Source organism: Brassica napus, chromosome C5 (genome assembly GCF_020379485.1).
Source record: "Brassica napus cultivar Da-Ae chromosome C5, Da-Ae, whole genome shotgun sequence".
NCBI lineage: Eukaryota > Viridiplantae > Streptophyta > Magnoliopsida > Brassicales > Brassicaceae > Brassica > Brassica napus.
In genome coordinates, this window is record NC_063448.1 from 13736352 (window position 1) to 13763978 (window position 27627).

General features: G+C 33.1%; 1 protein-coding gene and 2 long non-coding RNA genes across 3 annotated transcripts; all 3 read right to left on the reverse strand.

Moving 5' to 3' along the window:
• Window positions 1-7888: 7888 nt before the first annotated feature.
• LOC106398689 lies at window positions 7889-8299 on the reverse strand. Its single transcript, XM_013839207.1, has one exon. The coding sequence runs from the start codon at window positions 8297-8299 to the stop codon at window positions 7889-7891; it is 411 nt and encodes a 136-aa protein (XP_013694661.1).
• Window positions 8300-16378: 8079 nt separating this feature from the next.
• On the reverse strand, window positions 16379-18064 carry LOC106399509. The gene is made up of 2 exons (XR_001280037.3): window positions 17004-18064; window positions 16379-16907 (listed from the first exon to the last, which is right to left on the reverse strand). It is a non-coding gene; the product is annotated as an uncharacterized LOC106399509 (long non-coding RNA).
• Window positions 18065-19988: 1924 nt separating this feature from the next.
• On the reverse strand, window positions 19989-26090 carry LOC125586920. Its single transcript, XR_007323450.1, has 2 exons — window positions 20642-26090; window positions 19989-20544 (listed from the first exon to the last, which is right to left on the reverse strand). It is a non-coding gene; the product is annotated as an uncharacterized LOC125586920 (long non-coding RNA).
• Between the last annotated feature and the right edge of the window lie 1537 nt (window positions 26091-27627).

Here is a 27627-nt window from a genome sequence, read left to right on the forward strand (position 1 = left end):
TGTTGCTTGTAAGATATTATAGAACTCAAACAATAATAATAATCTACCAGCTCTCGCATGTCTAGATTATCTATCACTAGATCTAAGATCTCAGCTCTCGCATGTTGATCTGTAGAAAGTGTCGATCGATTATTCTATAGGAATATTGATCGATACACCTTTCACAATATCGATCGATTAATCTATTGGATCATCGATCGATATCGCTTATAGCAAGCTTTACCATCGGGTTGAATATGTGTTCACTAAGGTTTCTAAATCAACTCTCGTATGTTTCTAGCAATCCTAGTTCAATAGAATTCAGTTCTGAGAAAAGACCAAGCGATGGCATTGTGCCTAATGATTCTAAGATCAGGGTTCTAGTTCGTGACTCTAGAACACAAGCAGTAAGAACAATCCTATGATGAATATCACAACTTAGCAGTTCTATATTTTGGGCTAATCCCTCATAACCTATCTGAACCCTAAACCTAACAGGTGGATCTATTCAGACATGAAGTTTGTCACAGAAATCATGGATACAATAGATGAAATTGTGATAGATATAAAAACCAAAGACAATGGAGTTCCAGGAGGACTCTGAAGGAGTTCCTCCTTTCTCTCCTAACTAATAACAATGAATTAAAGAAAGCTTAGATAGTGTAGCCGTCAACAATGACTTATAAATAACATAAATAGGGTTTCTAGTCGTCCAAGGGTATTCTGGTAATTTGGGTTGCTTATGGGCTTCAGCGGTCATAAAATATGCTCAGCCCATATTCTGGCATCACTGTCGATCGACACCAATGCTGTGTTATCGATCGACAGTCCTTTATCTCCCCGATATCTTCCTCTTGCGAGGCAGACTGACCACTCTTCAGTAAAACATGCATAACTTCTGCTACAGGATACCGATTGACCTCAAACTGGTGGCATTGGAAAGCTAACGCAAAGCTCTATTTTGTGTCAAAAGATGGGCTCAATCTAACGGTGGAAAGGTATCCATCCATAGCTAAATATCTGATGCGTCTGTGCAGTTATGCACCTCAAAAGACTCCAAAATCACCATATTTCTCCAAAACGTACCTGAACCTGTAAATACTCTAAATAGACTCTTAATAGTAGTAAATATATATTAAAACACTTATATACCATGTCTGAAAGTGGATAAAATCCATGGTCTATCAACTACCCCAGATTTACCCTTTTGCTTGTCCTCAAGCAAAACACACAGGTAATCTCTCTGAAAGAGATTTGAAAACAGCAGAGACTCACATGATTTAAAAAACTTAGAATCATCACCGCTACAATATTGTAATCCACATCTAAGAAGTCATAATCACAAAAGCACATTATATCATATCCTAGCTTAGCAACCAAATTCACCTAGCCAACAACTTAGCAAATCATGTCTGATATTCCCTTCTACCAACCTCATTTCATAACATAAATAAAAGTGCAGGCTTTACCTTGGGAGTATCGATCACAGAATGCAAGGATTTTCAAACAAGTATCTGGATCTGCATGTAAAAGTTAATTTCTATCTTTTCTCTCTACTAATTTCTCTCTTTAGTCAAAGTCTGCTTATATTGCAAGACCATTGACCAAGATTGGACAGGCTTCCATGAATCAAGCCTTAATGGTGGTTGCCACCAAGTCCTGTTCACTTCTTTTTGACCTATATCCAAGAATTCATGTGAATCGAACCTTGATGATTGCCGCCACCAAGTCTCGTTCGAAGTCTTTTTGTTGGAATCCTTATGAAGCAAGCCTTAATGGTTGTAGCCACCAAGTCATGTTCGGATTCCACCTAACTAACACCTATATATATATATATATATTTCTTTCTTTCTTTTTCGTTTTTTTTTTTTTTTTTTGAAAATAAATATCTCTACCTATAAATCTAGGGTCGAAATAAAGAGAGAATATGTGATAAATCTACACAAGGCTTTACCTTCCAGACTTGTTTGAAGAATCCGATCCCATGTATGCCAAGCTCCAAGACAAGCAGTTGTGTCAGGTTTAGTGTTGGAAGTCAGCTTTGGTTCCTTTAAGCAATCTCAGCAAGTGTGAATAGTTGACAGATTGATCCACTTTAGTATCTTTAGTACTATCTGCAATCAGTAAATCTAGAATGGTGCTAAAGAGTGGTTAGATAACAAGCAAAAATCAAATAAGTTCATTATTCCCTTCTTGACTCAATAAAACTCTTTTGAAAACATTTTTATAAGACTCATGAACACACTAATATCAGTAAACATCCCCCAGACTTAAATTACATTGTCCCCAGTGTATATCTAGTCGAAGATATGGTGAAAAATAATCATAAGTAAATAATTCAACAAGTAAGAACGATGACCTGCTCAGTGTCGATCGAAACAATGAAGTGACAATCGATCGTTGTTGATGAAGTGATGTCGACTGATAGCAACATGGTCTCATCGGTCGATAGCTAGAGCAATTATTCGACACAATGAAGAGACAATCGATCGTTGGATCTGAAGTGCTGTCGATCGATATCGAGCTGGTCTCATTGGTCGATATGCTGAGGAATCATCTACTTGGATCTTTTTTTTTGGTTTTTTTTTTCTAAATAGCTAACTAAAACACAATATTAGTAGAACCTCCCCCAGACTTAAACAACACTGTGACCAGTGTAATACAATCTAAGATTGGTGGGGAAATAAACCATAAAGACAATATTTAACAAGGTGAAACGTTATGCCTGATCGCTGATGGTGAGCATCGATCGACACAGTTAAGTGGCGATCGATCGATACTCGTGATTCTCTGTCGACCGACAATGGCATGTTGTCATCGATCGCTTATGGTATATCAACTCTTCTTCCTCGGATCTTTTTTCCTTTTACCTATCATAAACAAAACACTAAAAGTCAGTAAAAGATAACTAATAAAACATAACTTTTTTTCGATGAACAGTGTTCTGCTACGGTAAAGCTGCTACAGTAACTCCCGGTTTTCTGCTGCAGTGTCGATCGATTTGTTTGCTACAGTGTCGATCGATTTCTTTGCTACAGTGTCGATCGATGCTACAGTATCATCGATAGTGTTCATCCTTTTTTTTTTTGACCAGCATAAAAATAAAACAAAAATCAGTAACAATCTAGCATAAATTGAATGAAATTACCTAATAGTGGGTTGTCTCCCACTCAGCTTTGTTATAGTCATTTGGCTTGACTTTGGAGATCTGATTTAGTCTGGATGAGGATGAGAACTCGGTCCAAAAAAAGTTTTAGTTTCTACTCTCTGAAGCTTTATCATTCTTGTATGAAAGCCTCCTCCATAGACTCTTCTCCTTTGTCTATCATCTCAGTAATAAGGAGTGCTCGAACCTTTGCAAATGGCTTTGAGAAGCATCTGCTACGCACTCTAGTTTTCCTGAAACCATCTGAGAAGTGAGGAATCAATGATAACTGAGAATCACCCATGATCCTTTTTCTCTTCTTCCAATTCCTCATCTTCTTTCCCCCAAACTTGTCTAATCGCGTGGTGGTATCTCCATCCCTAAGATTTCCACACACATCGAACTCCTTCTGCTCTGATACGCGTCCAGTGTCGATTGATGATGAAGTGGTAGTATCGATCGATGGTGAAGTTGTAGTGTCGATCGATGGTGAAGTGTTAGTGTCGATCGATGGTATCTAGTCGGTGACGATCGATGCTGCCTCTCCTGGGCCTTTATCGACTTCACCTCTACATCTCGACCCTCTCTGAGAAGCTACTGCAAGTATATGATCATCAAATATTCCAGAGTTAGAATTGAATTGCATACTTCTATCAGGTGGAATAGGAGATTCAGCTTCAAATACAGCGCATGGAACCACAATCTTCACAGGATCATGTATCCTTTTCACTCGTTTGTGAAACCCAGCAGCTTCTTCTGTCCAGATAGGTGGTCTCTGATGTTTAGGGACAGCAAGGTGTGAGGCCTTAGACATGTACATCCTCTCCTCAATCGGTTCCATCTCAATTATGCAACCTTGCGGAACGTCTAGCAATGGGCATCAATCGATATTAGGTGGGTGGTGTCGATCGATAAGTGGTTGGTGGTGTCGATCGACGTCGGGTGGGTGTAGATCGATGATGTGGGGTGGTTGTCGATCGATCTCATCAGGTTGGTGTCGACCGATGCTAGCCTTTAAAGTTTCCAGATCTCCGCTCGAAGTATAATGATCGTCATCAAGCTTCTTCTCTGAATTCTGATCTATATTTTCAAGCCATTCCTCCAGCTCTAAGGAGTCTTCCATGGTGATTTCTCTGTCTACATCGTCGATCGACGTTGAGGTCGTGATGTCGATCGACGTTGAGGTCGTGATGTCGATCGACGTTGAGGTCGTGATGTCGATCGACGTTGAGGTCGTGCCGTCGTTCGACGTTGAGGTCCTGCCGTCGGTAGACGTTGAAGTCCTGCCATCTGTAGACGTTGAAGTCTTGCCGTCGGTAGACGTTGAGGTCGAGTCTTCAGTACCATATTCCTCTACTCTGCTCAGCTCTCCAGACACATGTTGTTCATCCCTTTTTGCCATAATGTCGTCGAGCAGCTGTACTGGAATCATATACTCCGCATCTAACGATGCCAAGAACCTGTCCCATTTATCATTTTTCTCCTTTTCTCGAGTTGCTTCAGCATCATCAAGAAATTTATACAAGAAGGCTCTTTCAATGTCATCCCAGCTGGTTAGAGATCCTGGTTGCAGTTGACTAAACCATTTGAATGCATCCCAGAGAAGAATAGGGGAAGACCGAAGTTCATTGCACAATTTGGTGCAAGCATTTTCGCATACATCATGAGGCGCATCTTTGGTCTCTTTCATGCATTGTTCCTGACAATTCTTTAGACAATTTGCGGTGTTTACGTTAGAAATGTGTCCCATAAATAATACCAAGAAAAACATGATCATCAAGAGAACATTGCATCTTTTAGCCAAAACTTGCCCCACCATAATTGCAAAATCTGTTAACGCGTTAAAGATTCGTTCTTTTGATTATGATTGGAAATTTGTAACAAGATCGATAGGTTTGATGAAAGCTTTTGGGCTGCTCTAGGTGATTTATATATTAAAATAGTCTATCTTTTTTTTTTGACATCGAACTCCATGCTTTATTAATTCAGAATGAAAATGTTAGCTTTGTGGGCTAACCATCCCGGAATTACAGAGTCTACATGGGAGAAAATAGAGTTTTTTGAACGAGCTCCTTTTGCAAGAAGGTCCGCTCTTACATTCCGCACTCTTGCGATAAAAGAAATTGAAAACACAGTAAAAAGAGATAATAGATGAGTGAATTCATTCCATTCCGAAGCCATAGCTGGCCAATCTTCTTCATCGTTAATCAGCTTGACAAGCTGAAGACAGTCCGATTCAAAGGACATCGATGTAACTCCTAGCTGTAGGGAATTTTTCATTGCGTAAAGCAAGATGGTGAACTCCGCATGCATAGGAGACATGGTCTAGTCCATACCAATGGAGCCATACGTAACGGTTCCAGGCGCCAGCTCGAGAACAAAACCTCCACCAGAAAATGGCGAATTTGTCACCCAGGATGCATCCACTTTGCATCTTAGATATGGTGACTCATTCTCCATATTCCCGTTAGTTGTGTGTTGGTTTCCTCCAGTCACTTCTTGACTCGCTAAAATTTGTGCCACTCTCCAGTTCTCCTCCTCTTGGGTAGCATGAAGTACAGTTTCCGGAGGTAGGATTTGTGTGTTGTTGAAGATCTTTTCATTCCTCGCTTTCCATATGAACCATGCGATCCACGGAAACCTAGCAAGAACGTTCCTCGGGGCTCCATTCTTTGTTGCACGAAGAAGTAAGTAGTCAAAGTTTTCGTATGGGGATTCGCTCGGGAATAACCCCGGAAGAGTTGGTATATCTGAGAGTGCCCACGTTTGCAGCGCCGGGGGACAAAGAAACAAGAGATGATTAAGTGATTCTTCTTCATGTCCACATCTGGGACATGATCTGTCGGTCCCACAATGTCTATCAGCAAGCCGGCTGCAAGACGCGATACTATCCGACAAAACTTGCCACAAGAAGTGTTGAATCTTCCTTGGTGCTTTTAGCTTCCAGATCATCTCTTTTAAGTGGTTGATGCTCGGCTCCATGACTGCACTTTCGATATTCGCCTCCTTCATCTGGGATGCAAGCTTGTATCCCGACTTCACTGTTTACAAACCGGTCTTTGTGTAACTCCAACAGTACCCATCATCTCTAAATATATGGCTGGGTCGAGTGCTCTGGATCAGACGGATGTCTCTCGGGTCTATCAAAGCCTCCAGCATCTCCAGCCTCCATTGCTTGGTAGCTTGATCAATAAGCTGGTTTACAAACATATCCCTATCTCGATACACACCAGCGTCCGTTGCCATACGGGCGGGTATGGTCGGAATCCATGGGTAAATCCAGACACGGGTATTGTACCCTGATCCAATTGTTTTCCGCAGTCCCTCTCTGAGTAAATTCTGAGCCGCTAGAATGCTTCTCCACCCATACGACGGGGAGTTAGACGTTTTAACCTCCATTGGGCTAATATGTCTGTAGTATCGACCTTTAAGTACCCGGGCAAGTAGAGAATTGGGATGATGAAGCAGCCTCCATAGTTGCTTTGCTAAGAGTGCAAGATTAAAGTTTAGGAGATCTTTAAATCCTAAACCTCCTTTCTCCAATGGAACACAGATTTTCTCCCAAGCAATCCAATGCAGTCCCCGATTATTTCCTTTCGTGCTCCACCAGAATTTTGCTATAGCTCCTTGCAGTTTGTTTATGATATCTTTCGGTAAAAGGAAACAGGACATCACATAGGTGGGCAGCGCTTGTGCTACTGACTTTAACAGTACTTCCTTGCCTCCTTTAGACAGGAGCTTGGCCGACCATGAATTGATACGATCATTGAGTCGTTCTCTGATGAAGGCAAAAACCTGTCTTTTGGAGCCACAGATTTTTTTTCCGGGAGTCCTAAGTACATGCCCATTCCACCCTCTCTATTGATACCCAGTATTTGTTTCATCGCTATCTTGACCTCCTGTCCTACTTTGTTGCCAAACAAAATAGATGATTTCGATGGGTTTAGCAACTGTCCCGAAGCTCTCCCATATAGATTAATGATCCTTATCAACTCAGCACCCTGCTGGACATCTGCTTTACAGAAGAAAAGGCTATCATCGGCAAAAAGGAGATGAGAAATTGCTGGACTAGCTCGTGCTTTATTGTTTTAGGATTAGTTCAAGATCAATACTGTTTATTGTTTCTTCTTCTTTTTTCGGGTAAAAATTTGTTATTTCCTTGTGCTTTGGACAGCTTAAATGTGTAAACGCAACTATTATTATTGCAAACCGAGAGCTATAAAATCAATTTTGTATAATCACCTGTAAAACCAAATTTTTTTACAAGTTTTAATCTATTCTATAAAATTGGGTATAAATATATAAATTTTGCTAGATATACATCATCTACATCGTTTAAGCATAATTGTGTTTTGGTATCCTAATACCGCATAGTCTAGAACATGACATCTAAATTAGATTCACATTCTATACTATTAAAGTAAAATCCAATGAATACTATTAAAGCAGAATTCTTCATATGATTCTTCCATTAGTCTATCTTATTAAAGTAGAAGTAACTTTATGAATTGTTTGGAAACAAGGATAGCAATAAAAAAAAGGAATATAATGTTGTTTGGAAACATGTATAGCTGTATATTAAGAAAAAAATGTAATGGGCTTATGTTATTAAGAAAAATTGGAAGTCCATTATATCATATGACAAAGTAATGGACTTATGTTTTTTTTTTTTGGATTGAATTTCAAATTTATTGATCAAATACTAGAAACCTTTACAAGTTATTTATATACTGATTGTTTTAAAGAATGAGAGAATAAGAGTTTCTAGTTTGGATGGACTTCAAACCATCTGCTAAGTAGACCCCGTAGCTTGTGGTTCCCCTTATACTTCAGTGAGGATATACGGTTTTTGATGATCTTACCAATAGCCTTACTCGTAGTCTCCACTGGTGCGCACAGCCCTCCATGCCTCCTTGAGTTTCTCTCTTTCCACAGTTGGTAGATAGAGGTCTGGAAAGCAAGTTTAAGAAGGATAGTGTTAAGTCTAATTCGACCCGAGGTGAGGATAGAGGACACAGTGTCTTGCCAATCTGGTGTAATCCTTGATCCAAGTAGCCCTTCAGCAACGCTCATCCTAACCGTGAAGGTATAGGGGCAAGCAAAGTAGAGATGGTCTCTGCTTTCATCTCTTTCACCACAGAAGACACAACCCTGCTCTATGCCCCAGCCTCTCATTCGCAATCCTGTGGAAAGTCGGTTCTGTAGGGCAAGTCACACCATAAAAGCTTGTCTAGGTACGACCTGAGGAAACCACACAAGCCGATGCCATGAGATTTTATTTCTCTTCTCGCGTAGGTAATCCCAAGTCGCTGCTGCAGAGAACGTTGGCTTGAAAACATCCTGATCATGTCTCCATATAACTATATCAGGTCCTGCATCAGCATTAGGAACTGTAGCAGCAGCAATTGATATACATATTTCAAATCAAAATAATAATTTAAAATTTATTTATATCAAAATTTCATTCAAAAATATACATATATTCAGAAATTAAATTTTACAAAAATATTTTCCAATAAAAATTATAAAAAAATCTTTTCAATACATATAAGAAAAATACAACACAAAGCCCAATTTCAAACACCAATTTAAATTATTGGTTTCATATTTCACATTAAAATTTTAAAATATAATATAATTATTTATATGATGGTACATATAAAATACTATTAATTATATTATTATTTATATGATGGTACGTATAAAATAAGACTAATTATATGATGACACATATATGATATATAATATTGACTAGGGGTGAGCGTTCGGATACCCATTCAGGTTCAGTTCGGGTCTCTTTGGCTTTTGGGTTTTCGGGATCAAAGATTTCAACATTTGGATATTTCTAAATTTTGGTTAGTGGTTCGGATATTTGCGGGTTCGGTTTGGATTGAAATAACTTATTTAAATTATTTTTGAAATTTTAAAATTCACTATATAGTTTAAATTCTCAAAATCTATTAACTAAATAATATATTTATATAAATTTGAATAACATACGTCACAGTACCTAAACTTAACATATGAATTGGTTTGGTTTAAATATTTGGATAGAGAATAAATAATTCTTTTAAATATTTTTGGTGTTTTGAATATACTTTAACTACTTTAGATATTTACTTTTGACTATTTGTATATATATTTTCAAGTATTTAAACCAATTTAAAAGTATCAAATATATTTTGGATGCTTTTATATACATTAAATCTAAAAATAATTAATATATATAAGTATATAAATATATTTCATATACATTCGGATACCTGAAATATTTGGTTTGGATCGGATTAGGTTTCAGTTCTCTAAATAGCAAAATTTTGAATAATTCAGATATTTGATCAATTCTGGTTTGGGTTTGGTACCATTTTTCGGATCGGGATCGGTTAGGTTCTTCAGATTTTGGTTTTTTTTTTCCAATCCTAAATAGTGAAATGAAAAATAAATAGCAACATATTTTGAAAAATACACCAGCGCAGGCACGCGAGACAAAATCTAGTATATAATTATATTACATATCTATACATATACAAACTAGATCAAATATTTGGCTTTTCAAAAAAAAAAGGGTTTTATTTATTTATTTTTACGGATACTACATTTTACTATTTGTTTCGATCAGAAACTTTACAAATATTTAAATTTTTGGAATCAAATCAAAACAAATAACTTATCTAACCAAATTAACAAATAAAATGCCCAACTATAAATAAAGAAGACATTAGTGTAATTGAATGGCGGAGGTAGATTTATGTGCATTTTCTAATTATTTGTTTATAATATGATAAAATTTATGTTCTACTATATTGAGTGTTATTAAAAAATATTTAGCATTAAGTCAAATAAAAGATAATATGTAGTACTAAACATTAAATAAACATGCCATCATAATAAAATAACAAATGTGGAAACACCATAGTGCTCAAGATTTAAAGGTTTTTACATCCAGTTCTGGGGTTCGACTCTCAGGCTATGCAATTTCTTGCAGATTACATATTAAATGAGGTGCAGGTTTCAATTCCCGGAGAGAGATATTTATTAAACAATTATGCAGACTACAGAAAAAAAACTTACAAGGGATCTTCAACATGTATCAAATAAATCTGGCCAGACCTGGATCTTCATTGGACGGCTCAGGTGATGCAGTTGGACATAGATCCTCATAAGGCATGTAGTATTGTCGGGATTCGAATCATCTACGTAATCTTTCTTATAATTGTAATATCATAATAAATCAGCGTTTAAAAAAAATAAAATAATATGATTAACTAGAAACTAACATTTTAGGCAAAATTATAAAGCAAAATCAAATAATTCAATATTTCTGAGACAAATAAGAATATTCATATGTTAACATTTGGTTTAACTCAAAAACTAGAGTGGGTGTGTAATAGCTCAAAGCTAAAATTTTGAAAAATAACTTGAAAAGAGTAAAAGAACCAAAATTATTTTATAAGATATATATAAACATATAAACTGGATTGTATATTTGTCATTTCAAAAATAGTATTTGTGATTTGATTTATTTCACGGATATCCAAATTTTTGGATTCAGATCAGAATGAATAACTAATCAAACAGTTTAATGGATAAAATGCACAGCTCTAAATCAAGAAGATACTAGTGTAATTGAGTGGCGGAGAAAGATGTATGTGTCATTTTTTAATTATTTATTATAATATAATATTTTTTTGTTTTATTGTATTGACTGTTATTTTACTGAAGAAGTTATTATTTTATTAAATGTAATTTTGGTATATTTTTTCAAAATGTATCCTGAGTTGATGATACACGATAACAGTTGATGCAATTATAAAAATTATATATTTTCCAGAATATCAAAATAAAAATTAACTACATCTGAACATAGGCAAATATTTTGTTAAAGAAACACATGAAATATCCAATGCGATAATACGAAACACATGTTGTATTTGAACAATACTGTTAAAGTGATACATTTGTTTCAGCAAGGAAATGAGATAAGGGCATCCCCAGTTAATTGTTCTACATGCGATACTTTTGTATTCAGTTTGAGTATTGAAATATTGTGCTTGGCTATACCGAAGTTCATTGCACAATTTGGTGCAAGCATTTTCGCATACATCATGAGGCGCATCTTTGGTCTCTTTCATGCATTGTTCCTGACAATTCTTTAGACAATTTGCAGTGTTTGCATTAGATATGTGTCCCATAAATAAAACCAAGAAAAACATGATCATCATGAGAACACTGCATCTTTTAGCCAAAACTTGCCCCACCAAAATTGCAAAATTTGTTAACGCGTTAAAGATTCGTTATTTTGATTATAATTGGAAATTTGTAACAATATCTATAGGTTTGATGAAAGCTTTTGGGCTGCTCTAGGTGATTTATATATTAAAATAGTCTATCTATTTCAAGATATTTGCTTTATTGTTTTAGGATTAGTTCAAGATCAATACTGTTTATTGTTTCTTCTTCTTTTTTCGGGTAAAAATTTGTTATGTCCTTGTGCTTTGGACAGCTTAACTGTGTAAACGCAACTATTATTATTGAAAACCGAGAGCTATAATCTAGCTAACTAATTACCCATAATCTTTCCATACAAATATTGCATATATCTCTGTGTGACCCACATCATTTATATTTTGGTTTCGTTAGACTATAGAATTAGAAATTTAATAATGCAAAATACGTTTTAAATATACATTGGAAAATAAACATATTTATAAAAAATTATTTTTTGAAAATTTGAAACTTGCACACCGTGACATAGAGGGGTTGATTGGCAAGTGTTTTATAAGTGCTGTAATATCTCTCTACAGTATAAATTATTTCTACAGCCCAAAATTTTGCCAATCATGCTTTGTAAAGATTTTTTGAAGATACAGATTTTTTTTTCCTTTTTATTTATTTTTAGCTGTGGAAAGCCATAAATCTAGAGCACTTATTTTTTGCTTTAGAAAATTTATATGTAAGTCTTTGAATCTTTTTAAACCTACAGCTAATATTTTACAGCAAAATTATCTACAGTCACAGCAAAAAAAATCTACAGATTTATTTTTAAAGCAAAAATATAAAGCTACAGCTTCTTCCAATCATCCCCAGAGTTAAGTTAAGACTTCTAAGACAAAGAATCTCAAATTAATACTCCCTCTGTTTTGATACGTAAATAGTTTTAGAAAAAAATGTATGTTTCACATGTAAGATGTTTACATAATCCAAAGCACCTTTTATATTTATTACATGTTGTGTGACCAATCAAATAATTCATACATTTTTATTATTGGTTGAATTTATGTATTAAATGCTATTTTTCAAAAGTAAAAGTTTTCTTAATATTCACACTTTTAACTAAAACTACTTACAAATAAAAACACAGGGAGTACTAAATTATTATATTTTAAACACTGTTAAAACCAAACAAAATAATTTCATCTCATATTTTAAATTCGATTGATATTTTAAACCGAATTACTTCTTGGATTCACATTTTATTGTTGTAATTGATCCATAAAAATAATAATAAAATTTAATATATACTTATAAATAAACACACAAATTATACTAGAAAATATAATATAAAATATAAATACACATTTATTTATATAAATACACATTTATTTATAAAATACAATTAAATATGAAATTTATGCTTTCACATTCAGTTTTTAATTAAGTAACTTTTATAACAAATTATTAATCATGATACAAAATAAGATAATAAATAACTAAAATTATTACTTTAGAGTTAATTTTAAAATTCATCCAAATAATTTTAGTTCTTTATATCACAATTTTCTTTTGGTGGCATATAATCAGATCCTCGGTTGATAACGGTTTTTTTATATTTTAACAAAATTTAATTATTAGTTTTTTCTATTATATCTAAACATGTTTATATACGAGTCACCGGATTCATCGGTAAAACCGCATGTTTAAAATAGATATGAAAATATTGATTTCATCTTATTTAAATAATTCAATTAAAATAATGAACATGTTAAGTGCTGGTTGAAAGATAAATAGAGATTACAATATAAATCAAAATAATTAAAATAAAATTACATAAATATAAGTTTTCAATTTATGAGTTCATAGAAATATAAATTATACATATTGAAAGATAAAAATATATAAAAAATGTATATTTTATATGTTTACTTAATATATTTTTGACAAATAAAATTTTTTTGCCCTTTTAAAGCACAGATCAAAATCTAGTATATTCTATTAAAACTGAAGTACAAAATAATATTTGCATAATTTTAAGTGATTTCTTACGTATTTTCATTCATTTTTAAACTAATTTTAGCGACTTCATTTATTATTTCCCTAAATAATTTGATTTCATTTGTTATAAAATTACAAAACATAACTATTATATCTTTTACATTCTTATTTCATTTTTTGAAACTACTTCATTAATTGCATTTACCATAATAATTCGACATAATTTATTTTACGTATTAACCATAATAATTTCATAACCAGTTGTTTTCTCTCAACCCACTGAAGGAAAAAATCTGGAAAATCAAAACGGGAAAAAATTTAGCCATTTCCTATGGCAAATTTTATCGGAGGCAGTATCAGTTAACGAAAGACTCTTCAAGAGACATATTGGAAACGACCTTAGCTGTCCAAGATGTGGCCATGCGGAGGAAACAATTAATCATATGGTTTTTACATGCCCTCCAGCTATGCAATGCTGGGCCCTCTCAACAATTCTGTCGGCTCCTGGGATTTTTCCTTCACAAAATCTCTACACCAATATAAACTACCTTCTTTCAAAGGTTAATATTGGTGGAAATATGGAGGAATCAACCAGATTCTTCCCTTGGCTAATTTGGTATATATGGAAAGCACAGAATGAAAAACTTTATAATGGTCGCGACTTTTCACCAGTGGATACAACAGATCTAGCACTACGAGAATGTAATGCATGGTTTTTAGCCAACGAGGAGATCGCCCAAGCGATAGTGTCACAGAACTTATACCAAGGAACCCACCAGACCCACCCATCTTTACATGTCGTGTGGATGGATCATGGAAGAATGATGGAACCACGAGTGGAGTAGGATGGATTTTACAGCTTCAAGATGGATCAATTGATCTACTTGGCCTCCAAGGTTGCTACAAGAAAATTTCGCCATTACATACTGAACTAAAGAGCTTAGTATGGGCATTGAAATGTTTAACTCGCCCCCAATGGTTCTGTGATTATTTTGTTATTGATTCCCAAGAATTAGTCAAAATGATATCCACACCTGATGATTGGCCAACCTTTGCAGCTGAACTTACTGAGTTTAAAACTCTTTGGGCGTCCTACCTAGACGGAAAAGTGGTTTATCAACCAAGATCCAACAACAATCAAGCGGATTTCCTTGCAAGACAAGCTCGGACAAGGAATCATGTTTTCTCATATGTTAACACGTCGGTGCCATACTGGATAGATATTCGCAACTCGTCCTTCGCGGATTTGTACTAAGATTCTTCTTTGTACTCTCATTGTGATTAAAAAAAATTCATAGGTTTGAATGAATTTATTCCATTTCGTGACAAGAATTCAAACAAGTTACATAATTTGTTAGACAAAGATATTCAGAGTACATATTAATTTTTCAGGTATTGATTATAACTCATATGTTTAAAAAGTCACTAAACAATTTATAAAAAATAAAAACCAACACCCGTGCGCCCGCGCGGATCAAGCTCTAATGATTTTTTTAAAGCACTTTTAGTATTAAGAGCTTTCAAACCAATCTAAAATATATGAACAAACTTACATAGATAAAGACAACTTCATCTTTCCTAATATTTTGAACTAAATGTATGTATCTTATTTATAAAACGTGGAATAAAAGACAAAGCAAAAGGTGAGAATATATATGTCCCTAACCAAAATAAATTCTTCAAGCATTGTCAAAGGCAGCCAATATTTATAGGCTTCGCTGAAAATTTGAGGTCATTCTCAGGAGAAACGTTTTTCATGCGATGTTATCATAAGATGAAAGACTTTGACTCTTTGAAATACGTTTTTTGAAATTAAAGATGTTTGACTTGTCTTGTGAGAATAATTTAGAATTTTACTTAACTCGTTAAAAACGAATTTTATTGAGAAAACATTTAAATTTGCATATTTTCAAAATAAAAACATCATTACCTATACACCTAACCATATTCGACCAATGAAAAAATAAAAAGAGAATTATATTAATAAATTTTGCATTGAAAACATAAAACGACACTTAAATGAAACAAAGTTTTAACTATAAAACGACGACTAATATGGAACGGAGGAATATGTTTTATTATTTGATACTTGTGAGTATTTGTGAGTTATTTGTAAATATTTCTGAACTATTTATTAAATAATACTCTACTAGATAAGATCTGCGCCTTGCGTGGGGGTGTAACTCCTCTAAAAATAAAACGTTACATGATGATACATGAAATTTCTTACGTTACATAATACATAATATTAAAAATTTAAATGTATATAAAAGTTTGTTATTACGGTAATAGGAAAAAACATGAGAATTATTCTAAACAATTTTTTTAATATTATAAACAAGAAGATTGAGCAAAATGATGAACCTTCGATATATTATTCTTCACAACAATAAAAATATAATATTTTAGGCTAATTACAGACAATGACTAATTTTCGCACTTGTTATTTGTTTTGTATCGGAAAGTATTTATATTCTACTATTTGATATTTGATTTGATAAGGATGAGTACTTAAAAAATTAAAGTTGGTACATGATGAGTAACGAGTATCTGTGGTCTACCCTATTAATGAACATGCTAAACGAAAGTACGCTGATGAGCAGTGCGTCAAATCGTTGCATGCCTAATATTCCCTTCTCGTTAATTGTCTTTCTCAAAACCATCCATTATGGCCCTCATGCCAAAACCCTCGCATCTTCTTTGAAAGCGTCTCAACTTTTAAAATCATCGATGAATGTGAGACACAAACATAGAGGTACACAATAAAGATATGGAAGTGCCTTGCCCAAAACGTTTCCAAGAGCTTCCACATAATAGAAGACTTTCCTGCTTCACTGAATCAGAACCACTACAAGAAAAACTTGAAATAGCTACAAATTATTTTGTGGCTATCAGCTTATTTTTGTGGCTATTTCAACTCTACGAATTGCCACAAATAATTTTCGTTGACTATAAGCTTGTTGCTATCCATAAAATGTTGTTATTTATGGCTGTCATTCTACAACTTAGCCGCAAACCATTTTTATAGCTAAAATCCACAAATAGCTCCAAACAATATTTGTAGTCATTTTAGCCACAAAATGTCACATTATAAATTGTGGCTAATACAATTATTTCAAAAAAATATAAATCACCAAATTAAAAAAATAGAATATATATATATATATTTTTTTTTGTTCTTTATAGAATATATATTTATATATAAAAAATTAGTTTACAGGAAAAAAAAAACTCTTTTACCAATAAAATTTTTGTTTTATAAACTAATTTGGTTTATAAAAATAAACCAAATTAAAAAAAAAAAACTAAACCTAAAACAATGGTCTATCTTCTATGCATTTCTCCGCCGCCTCTTCACTTGGATTCTCTTAAGCATGTCTCGTTGTCTCAGGCCAAAGCGATTCTCATGAGCCGGATTCAGAGCAGCCGTAAAGGTCAACGAGCACCACAAACCCAGATGGCTTGAAGCTGAGAGGAATCACGAGACCGGGAGAGATAGAAATGGATTCGCGCTCCACCACAAGGTTCCTCTTTACCACCAAACATCATCTTCTTCTGCCTCATCCACCTTCTTTTACCAAGAACAAAAAAAAATCATAATCGAAAGAGAGAGAGATAGAGAAGACATGAGAGAGAGATAGAGAATAGATAGAGATAGGTACACCACCGATTCTAAACATGTCTCCCGGAAAGAATTCCATTGCAGATGTGAGGCATCTCTAAAAGATGCGATGGGAAACTTAACATATACAAATTAAGAAATTTGATTCTGTATATGAAGAAAAAGAGAAGTAATTGTTAGGATAAGATGGCAGAGGAAAGACAGAGAATTAAAGGTTGAGAATAAGATAAGGGAAGAAAGAAACACACTAAGGAGAAGATCTGAGCGTTGGATCAAACTTTATCTACGGTAGAAAAGAGTGATCCATGTGTTTAAGAATTCAACCAATGACAATATTCCACTATTTTTACCTTTTCAGTCATTTGTCATAACTTTTAACTAAAATCGATTGTTATTTTCTTTACGCATTTTCATTAGGAATTGAAGTTTAAGGGTTACATTTAAATGTTAACCTTTTAATCATATATCTAACTTTTCAAAATACATTATTAGTTTAGAGTTTTATGATTTAGAGTTTGGATTATATGGTTTGAGATTTAAGTTAACATATAAGATTAAAATTTGAATAATTTATATTTGTAGCTTATGTTTGATATTTGAAAAGATTATATTTGGTGTTTAGTTTTGTGATTTAGTGTTTAGGGTCTAGAGCATAGTGTTTAGGGTTTAGGAATAAGATTTATATGTTAGTCTTAATGTTTGGGATTAATTAGGTTTGAAAAATAGATTTGGAAACTTAGCATATTGAATCAATTTAAGAATTATTTAAGGTTCAGTAGTATGTTTGGAGATAGGTACGAGAATAGGTTTAAGGTTTGTAATTTTGGGAAAATATATTATAAATGTCTGATTTTCTTGATTATAACTGATTTTTTGAAATCTCTTATAATGTTGGGTCTTGACATATTATGTATTGTTTATATTTTATAGTTTACGATTAAATATTTTTAATTTTTAGTTTATGTATATATAATCAGTCTTAGAGCATGCTTAGGGCCTGACTGGTTCAAACGCAGCGGTTGCGGTTGCGGGAGTTTGTGGATGCGGGCGGTTGCGGTTTCTAGCGGCTTTAAGAGAATTGTACGACTGGTACTGCGGTTAAAAATTAGTGCGTTTGCGGATGACTTATGACTGGTTAACTACCAAATGCGGTAACAGTCAAATAATAAATTAACAATATTTATATTTAATATAATTATAAAAATATCAAAAATCATAAAATTATAATAAATATAAAATTTATATTTAGAAAGTTATAATTTTAATTTTTGAAATTTTATTGAATTTTTTTATTATAAAATTTTATAATATTAATTAAAATAAAATAGATAAATTTTAATATTTAATATTTTAATATTTTCATAATTTCAATTTTAAATTTTTTATTAAATATTTTTACTTTGTATATATATTGTTTAAAAAAAAGAAAAAAAATTACTCTCCCGCAACCGCAAACGCTAGCTGGAGCCAGCTTTTGAATTTATGAGATTCGGAGCGGTTTGAAGCGGTTTAGAGCGATTTGAGTGATTGTTACAAACTGTCGACAACCGCTACCAACCGCAAAAACTGCGTTTGTGGGTGATAGCGGGAAAACCAGTCGCCCCCTTAGTGTTTATAATAAGGAAAAATCTATTATACTTATGTTTCAAATTTTTTTATTACTTTTGGATTTTATTTTAACCACATTATTTTTTGTGGGTTAAATTTAGGGTTTGGAGTTATAATTTGAACATATTTTTATAAATTTATAACTTTTTATAAAAGTTAGACCTTAGTTTTTAGCTATATTATAAATAGTAGTTTGATATTTAAAATATTAGCTAAGAAACATTAACATATTGTACAAACACATGTAACTTAATTATTACATGTGTTTCAATAACATATTTAATAAAAAAAAAAGTGTAATTTTCGTTGTTTATTTTATGAATATGTGATTTAAGATTGAATGTTTATCATTAAAGATTATAAGTTTAGGGTTTAGAATATATTTAGAGTTTGATGAGATCATAAGTTTAGAGTTTAAAGTTTGAGAGAAATTTATTATAAGTTTTTGATTTTATTTGACACATTATGAGTTATTTTATTTGAAAAGATTATGATTTAAGATTTAGATTTTATGATAGAAGATAAAAAATTAAGGGATTAAGTTTTCTTTGAATAGCTACAAATTATGTTGTAGCTATGTATTTCTACGATTGTTTTCGAGGCCATTCGTGGTTTTATATCTCTACAATCTTTTTTGTGGTTAATCGTGACTATTTCTCCTTAAATAGCCACAAGTTAAAATTTATAGCCATTTAGCTACGAAAATCCACATACTAGCTACAAATTGTGGATTTTGAAAATTGTGGCTGTTTTGTGGATATTTGTGGTGAAAAAAAAGCCACAAAACAAAAATTTGTGGCTAATTTGTAGCTAATCATAGTTTTTCTTGTAGTGAACATCACTATCACTAGTTTCCAAGAAAACTAAGTTATCTCTTGCCAGAAGTTTCTGCGAAGTGACAATTTCAGCATAAGTGCAGAACTATATGTGAGGTAGTGGCATTTGAGTTTGTTGTTTTACATGTGGTGAAAAGGTCCATTCACAGTTATAGATATAACGAATAGAAACATACATATCATGTTTTTCGAAAACACAATTGACTCAAATTGAATATTGATTGAGCATCTACCAAGATCGCGGTTATTCAAAAGAATTATAGTATTAACATTATATCAGAATTTAAAGTAAAAATAAATTTTATGTGTGTCAAAACATGATTATCAAACTTAATATATCTCGTGATCATTCTAATATATTAGTTTAACATCATTTGGATACTTACGCAAAATTGGCCTTCAAAGTAAAACATCAAATGTTGATACCTAAAGAGTAGAAACTCAGGGCTCATTGGCCATTAGAGCATCATCACTGGTTTAATTTCTCAATTAGTATCTTACACATAAAATAATAATATAATTTAATATTTTCATGAAAATTTAAATAAGAAAAAAATAGTTTAGTTATGTGATAGACACGTAGTAGGACGTCTCTCATATTATTATTTTTTGTCATCTAGTATTTTATTAAAGGACTAAAACCCAACATTTACATCAAACATAAAGGCCAAACATAGCTCAAACCAGAAAAACATTCAAATTAACCGGGGCTAAAGCCCATACAAGAGACAATGAGAAAGATACCAGCTCCTCCCACCACGTGAAACACCCGTCAGACCGGAAGGCATGAGCTTCCTCCGGAGACAGAGAGCATGCATGCCGGATCTCCGCCATTAGCGAAGCCAAACTGGAGAAGAAGGATTGAATCCAAGGCTCTGAAATCAGAACAAGAGGTGATAGCTCATAGGACAGCGAGAATCATAGAACCGCCAAGGTTAGAATAAAACCGGTGATACGCCAGCGAAGACGGTGTAAAGGAATCACCTCTTCCTGGAGACAAAAGCCGGCGAAAATGGTGTTATGTGAACCACCTTTTCCCAAAAACAACAGCCCCAACCATGGGGAGACACAATCCGAAACCAGAAAGAAATCTGGTAAGGACACAACACTACAAAAGAGGAGCTCCTTCGAATGGCCAGAACCTAAGAAAGAGATGAGCACTAAGGACCAAAACGCCAACCAAAAACGACTCAAACGACAACGATTTGACCAAATCTGATGGAAGAATTAACAGCCCACATCAGAGACGGCATCAACCAGCAACCGTACACCAGAAAAAAATACAGATTTGGTCAAATCAATCAAGCGAGCCTCCGCAGCGATGAAGAAATCAAACCACACCACATCTTAGAGACTACTGAAGGATCTCCTCAACACCTAAAGAATTACACCTTTAACACAAGCAGATAGCTACAACTGAGATAGAAAAAAAAGGAAAAAAAAAACAGATACCAGACGGATCTTAAAATAACCACACTGAGAAAATTTACAAACATGAAAGCACAGCTCCGACGGAAGCCGCCGGAGCTGCAAATCTGAAAGCCTGAAAGTTCTTGGAGAAAAGAGAAGATGGAGCGTTTTCCGGGACGTCTCTCATATATCCCGAACTTTTCTTGAAGAAGGGACGTCCCTCTACTTTTGTCTCTTTTCTCATTTTTTGTTTAATTAATTTATTAATTTAATGATGAAAGACTCTGTCCATGCTACCGCTGCTGATGCTCTTTGTTTCTATAGATAAAACGCCAAGTTTCTAAACTGAATTTTCAACTATCACAGTTAAGAATAGATTTTTTTTTCATCTTAGTCATGACTTTTTGATAATCAATGTTTCCACGCATGCCTCTATAAAATCAAAAGTTTCATCATTTGTCTTTCTTTTTATTTTTCCACATTTGTTTTTGAAAAAAAAAATTGAACTAAAAGGTCTTGCTCAGGGGATTTGTATTCCTTTTGTTTCTTTACAAAACAAAATGGTCATCTCCTCTTGTCTCTTTCTCTTATCTAAGAGAGTAATAATTTGCATCCCACACAGCTTTATCATCTTCACCACAGATCATATGAACCATCCACATTCTGTTGACTGATTTGCATACCCCACTGCACGTCCAGTCAAATGACGCCACACACACTTCTCCAGCATCCGCCTTCATTTCACAATCTTTTGGAAAGAGATAAAGAAAGAAACAAAAGAAAAAGAGAAACTACATGAGAAAAACATTATTTACTAACTTCTGAAGCATACAAAAATATATATAGCTGATTACCTGGAGTACTACAACAGAAATTACCATCATCGATATGCTCAACCTCAAGCCCGATGAACCATGACCCCAGCGTCACATCTTCATTTGCATACTTGTGCAAAATTGGCCTGCAAAGTAAAACATCAAATCAAATGTAATATATATATGTGCTTGGATAGTAACCATTTCCCTTGGTAAAACATATTTTTTCATTTCTTGATAATTCAAGAACACATACTTAGTCACTTACTGATTGTTAGATATGTATGTAGCAAGATCCTTTGAGATGGCATAGATTTGTCCTGTAGCATGTCGAAAATATTTGTTACCTTCTTCTCCAAATTTCCAAAACTCGGGTTCACGATACTTGGCCGTCCTGCATGTTTAAAAAAAAAAAAAAAAAATCTGCTTTAACATCCAAATAGATGATATATAAAATTGTAAGAGAAAAACGAGATTATTACTTTTTAGTAAGAACAGGTCCGGACTTCATACATCCAATGTAAACCCTCGGCTTATGACGGTGAAGAGCTAATGTGGAACCAAGCATACCTAAAACCTCAAAGAAAGATATTCAACAATTTAATTCAAAGAGAAAAGAAATAAAAAAAAACATGGTAGAAATAGTTTGTTACCAAGGTTGACATGAACATCATCATCAATCTTAACGTAAAACTCAGCATCCCACGTTGCAACCGCACTGGAAAAGAAGGTTTTGGTTTTGGCAGACAAATTATAATATCCTTCAACATGATCCTGCAACGAGCAAAGAAACCAAAAAAAATATCAAGAAACACTGTACGTAAACCAATCCTAGAAAAAAATAAAGATGTCTAATGAATCTCACCAGCCTAAAAAAATCTTTGTATTGAGCATCTTCTGAATCAATTTCCTTATCCAATATACTATGTGGTGTCGCACTGCCAACAAGTTTTGTACATACACTCAAGTAAGATTTTCACTCTAATAATAAAAAAGCATTAGACTACATTGCCTTCTCTTACTATTCCATGAATTAACCTGTGTCCGATCATGAACTTGACGACAATTCCCTTCTCTTTTTCCAGTTTCTCAAGCTTTTCCCCTGTGATAGATATATACGTTAAAAAGGTAACTAAGTTTAGAGACAATGAAGCATGAAAAGAACAAGAGATTTGAAAGAGGGACATCACAAAATGTAACCCTGAGGCATCCAAGTCTCTCTAAGCGAATCACGACGTTGTCTACTGCTAAATGCAGTATTGACACCAATCACCATGAAAACTTTCGACGTTTGGTTCCCTCCTGTTGAAGTATTTGTTGTTGAGACACCCACAATCTGTTGATAGCTGTGTCTAACAGAGAGCTGCTTCTGAAGCATAGCAACTGACTTACCCAGTGCTCTGTGGACACAAGACATACGATCATCAAACTATTTTTAACATGCAAGTGAAAGATTTACACACACACACAAAAAACATTTAATTATTATTATTATTATTATTATTATTACAACACTCACTCTATTGCTTTATGGATTTTCAGAACCTCTTCAGTTACATCTTTTTCATGTGATTTTTCCTGCATTTTGGCGAAATTCAAAGATTATAAATACGAGCTTTTAAAAAACAATAATAACATTCGAAACTATTCATATTACGAATACAGATTCAGACAATCAGATAAAAGTTTTAAAAGAATACTTTCTCATGACCGTAATCATCTGACCCACGAAATCTCTGAAAATACAAACAAAATAAAAACTGAATAACAATTGAATATCTAAATGCAAGAAGACGTGATTTTATAATGGTAAAGATTAATGGAGAGAAAACTCAAAAAATCTCAATAAAAACCAAGAAACCTGGACGTGAAGGTTACTCCGAGGAAAAAGCAGGAAATGCAGAGAAGTGAAACCCATGTCAATGATAGTCTCTTCGAGGCTTTGTGCTTCATTGGTGTGAAGAAACAAGAGAATGGGATACGAACGAGAGAAGACCTGAACAAAACTTCAAGTCGTGTATTATTAACGGAAAGGTCAGTAAATTTTAAGTAACAATCCTTTTTATTACATGTTTGACTATTTGTTTTTTTTTTTGGTCAAAGTATATAAGATGTCAGGTGATTTACTTCCAGTTATAAAATATCAACAAGATGTTAAGAGAAGGAAATTTTGACCACGAGTAGACGGCTTCAACTAGTGACCATTTAATTGAACAGAAAATAAATAAAATAATGAACAAAAATTCAGTGAGGAAATGAGAAAAAACATAAATATAGGAATTTATGTTCAATTCATTTCTCATCCAAATTGGAGAAGGAATTCTTTTTCATAATTTTTTTCATCCTAGAGGAAATAAGAGGAATAGAGTTTATATATCTAATCAAAAAATTTAACATGATTGGTATAAAAATTGAAGAATAAAAATTTCACCGATATTTTGTTCATAAACTGTGGTCACCAATTGAAGCCAAAGTGAAATAAGTCGATAATTTTAAATGATTTGTTGAATAGGAAATTTGACCCTATTACAAAAAAAACTATAATTTATCAAATAGCCATATTAATCTATATACTATAATGTACTATCTATAATGTGTATTAATTATCATTTTGCCTCCTATTATATACATATACACCTACTTTGATGTTTTCCTAGTTACTACAAAATATTTTTTTTTCCTCTTAATCAACTTTAACTTTAAAAAATACGGTTATGTAATTTCATAGTTTACATGAAAAGTATATAGAATTTTTATACATAATATATGTTTTGAAAACTTAAATCAGACATATATTACATAAACGGAGTTTAAAATCTATATTATATTATACATTTATATAATAGAATTTAGATTCATTTTCAAATGAGATTCTATTTTTTTATCTTCTATTCATTTAGTAAATATAATATAAATATAACTATACAAATCTCTTTTTTTGATTTATTGTACTCTATAGTTATATAAAATGTTCTATTTATACACAAGAAACAGAATAGTATTCTATTTGTTTCATATTACATGGTGTTTTTGTTTCCATGCACGTATGTTAAAAAAAAATATTTTTTTTATCAAAATATTACTAAAATATAATTTAAAACTAATTTATCTAGTTACAAATAGAAATAATAAAAACATAATTGACTAGCTACGCAGTTTTTGATAAATTTAAATTATCTAGATTTGTGCAAATATCTTATATTATGAAATAAAAAATATTTTCCAAAACATCATCTATATTGAAACGGAAAGAGTATTACATAACAAAATAGAGCTCAGTAACTTATCTTTCATACGTCCACTTGAGGTGAAAAAAGAAAATATATTTTATCTGCATATTTGTCACATCTTATGATTATGGTTATTTATGTAATTGTGTTTATTCCAATGACTTATACACAAATTTACCCAGTTAAAAAAAATCTTTCAAAAAATAAAATATTTTTGTGTTTAAAATTTTAACTTTTTTGTCAACTTCTTGTGTTTAAATGTAATATCAAATTTGTTGACAAAAAAATGAAATATCTATTTTTTTTTTTATAAACACGATATTATATCAAACTTTCAGAATTATTTGTTAAATTGAATATATCATATTTATATGAGTAGCTTTGAAGTTGTTTACATCCGGTAGTGAAAATCAAATATGTAAACCATGTGATGATGGTTTAGTGGTAGTCTGGCCTTTGGACTGCTAAGTAATTTGGATTTTAATAAACTCCAATCCGTTCCATTATGTAGTCATCCGAAGGCACTCCAGTACATTCCATTATGTAGTCATCCGAAAACACTCCATTGCTTATAACTCATATTTCTATTCGTGGACTGCACATCCCCAAGAAAATTAGTCTGAATCCTTCTGCATGTTCGGGATACCACTAGTTAATAAAAAAAATCAATGTGTAGAAATAATGCGGAATTATGACTAGCTTTATTAATATGACTAAACTACTCGTAACAGTTTTGATACAAATAACTTAACAAATTAACATTATTATAGCTAGGGTTTGGGCAAAAATCCAAATCCGATCGAAAAAAGTAATATCGAATCCATCCGAATGGGTTCAAAACTTTGATATCTAGAGAATCAAAATCAAATCTGATTCGAACCGAAAAATTTCAAGTATCTGAATCAAATTTATATACTTAAATATATTGATTATTTCAGATTTAATATCCATAAAGCCCAAGTTGTGTTAAGATAAGTGGCACGTGAAGAGGAATAGATCAACAAAAAAACGCTCTTAGGTTTTTTCCTCCCGCGCCCGCCGCCGCCTGGATACAAATTTTTGACTGCTACTTAGTATCCGCAATAGTTCAGAACTCAAGAAACTAAAGACTTTACTTTTAGTTCAAATCAAATTAAGCTTTGGCGGACCGTGCTCCACTCCGGTGAACTCGCGCGGTTCCGACGTGCCCATGGACTTTGCCCTTTTTAGGAATTTATCATATCCAAGGCAGCTTACCACAAGAACATATCCAAAATATATAAGATATTTGAAGTTGTCCAAAATACTTGAAATGTATACAAATAGTCAAAAGTAAACGTATAAAATAGCTAAACAATACTCGAAACATTTAAAATACTTGAAATATATATATTGATTTTCTATCCAAATATTTAAACAAAACTAATGTTTAGGTTAAGTTTAGTATTTTGACATACATTATTCAAATATGTATATATGAACTTGATTTTTCTTATAAATCAATTGGTGGATGTCCATAACCGGTCCGGTCCATAACCGGCCCATACACTTAGAGAGAGAGACGGTCCAACCCTATAGAGAGAGGCGGCTACAACTTGCCTATTTCCTAATTCGTTTATGTTTATGATTTGTAATTTTTCCTATTATTGTATTTCCATTTATCTCTCTTGTAATCCCTATATAAAGGGAACACTTATTCATTAATAATATACAGAAACTTACAGTTCTAAATCCTTAAGTTTACAACACGTTATCAGCACGATAGCCTCTAACACACTGAGCCTAAAACCAAATCGCTAAAACCCTAAAACCCTAAATGAAAAGGAATCTGCCTCGGAACTTCGAAGAGGCCGTTCTCCCAAACTGTGAGGACCCAGAAAACGATCAAGATATCAAATCGAAGCCCTGGCCGAGACGAATCAGTCAGTGCAAACCGTTTGTCGATCTGACCACGAAAGCGCCCTCACGCACAGATACAGTGCGCGCCGATTTGCTTTGGAACCCTAATCCGAACCCGACAATACCGACGAACCCTAATCCGTTCGCGACTCCGTTCCAGCTCACGTCCGTTCCAGCTCGCTGTCCAGCTCGAGGCTCTCTCTTGGTGGTCCGATTTCTACAAACAGCTAAACTAAAGGTATTTCGAATTTTAAGAACATAATGAATCGAATTTGGTTGATTGTAAAGAATGAAACCCTAAAATATAATCTCTAAGATGAAAGCCATAGGATAATAGATCAATCCCTAAGCGAGTAAATCGAAGCTCTATAAGTTCGATCCCCAAACCCTAAAAATCGAGATTGATCCATTGATCAATTAAAATCAGAACCTTAAAGGTTTTGAATCTCAAATCAAATCCCTTTGATATAAGATCAAATTTTCGAAATCCCTAAACCCTAATTCGAAAGCTATTGATTAATTATAACTGATTGATTGATTGATTGAGATTGAATTTGATCATCCTGAAATTGAAATTGCTTGTTAATAAAATCGAAACACTAAAACCCTAATTCTGAAAATCGATTTTGATTGTTTGAAATTGAACATCGATTGGTTGATTTGATCACCTAGAACTATTGTTAGGATTGTTCAAACTCGAATCTGATTGTTTGGCTTGTTTAAACTAAAACCTGAATGACCTAGTTTAGATTATTTTAAAATCGAAATCTGAAACTACATATTAAGTTAAACTGTTCTAGACTTGATCATACTCGTGGCCGTTTGGCCTTGTTGCATTCATACCATAACTTAATCACATTGATTGATTGCAATTATACTTAGAACTTATTCT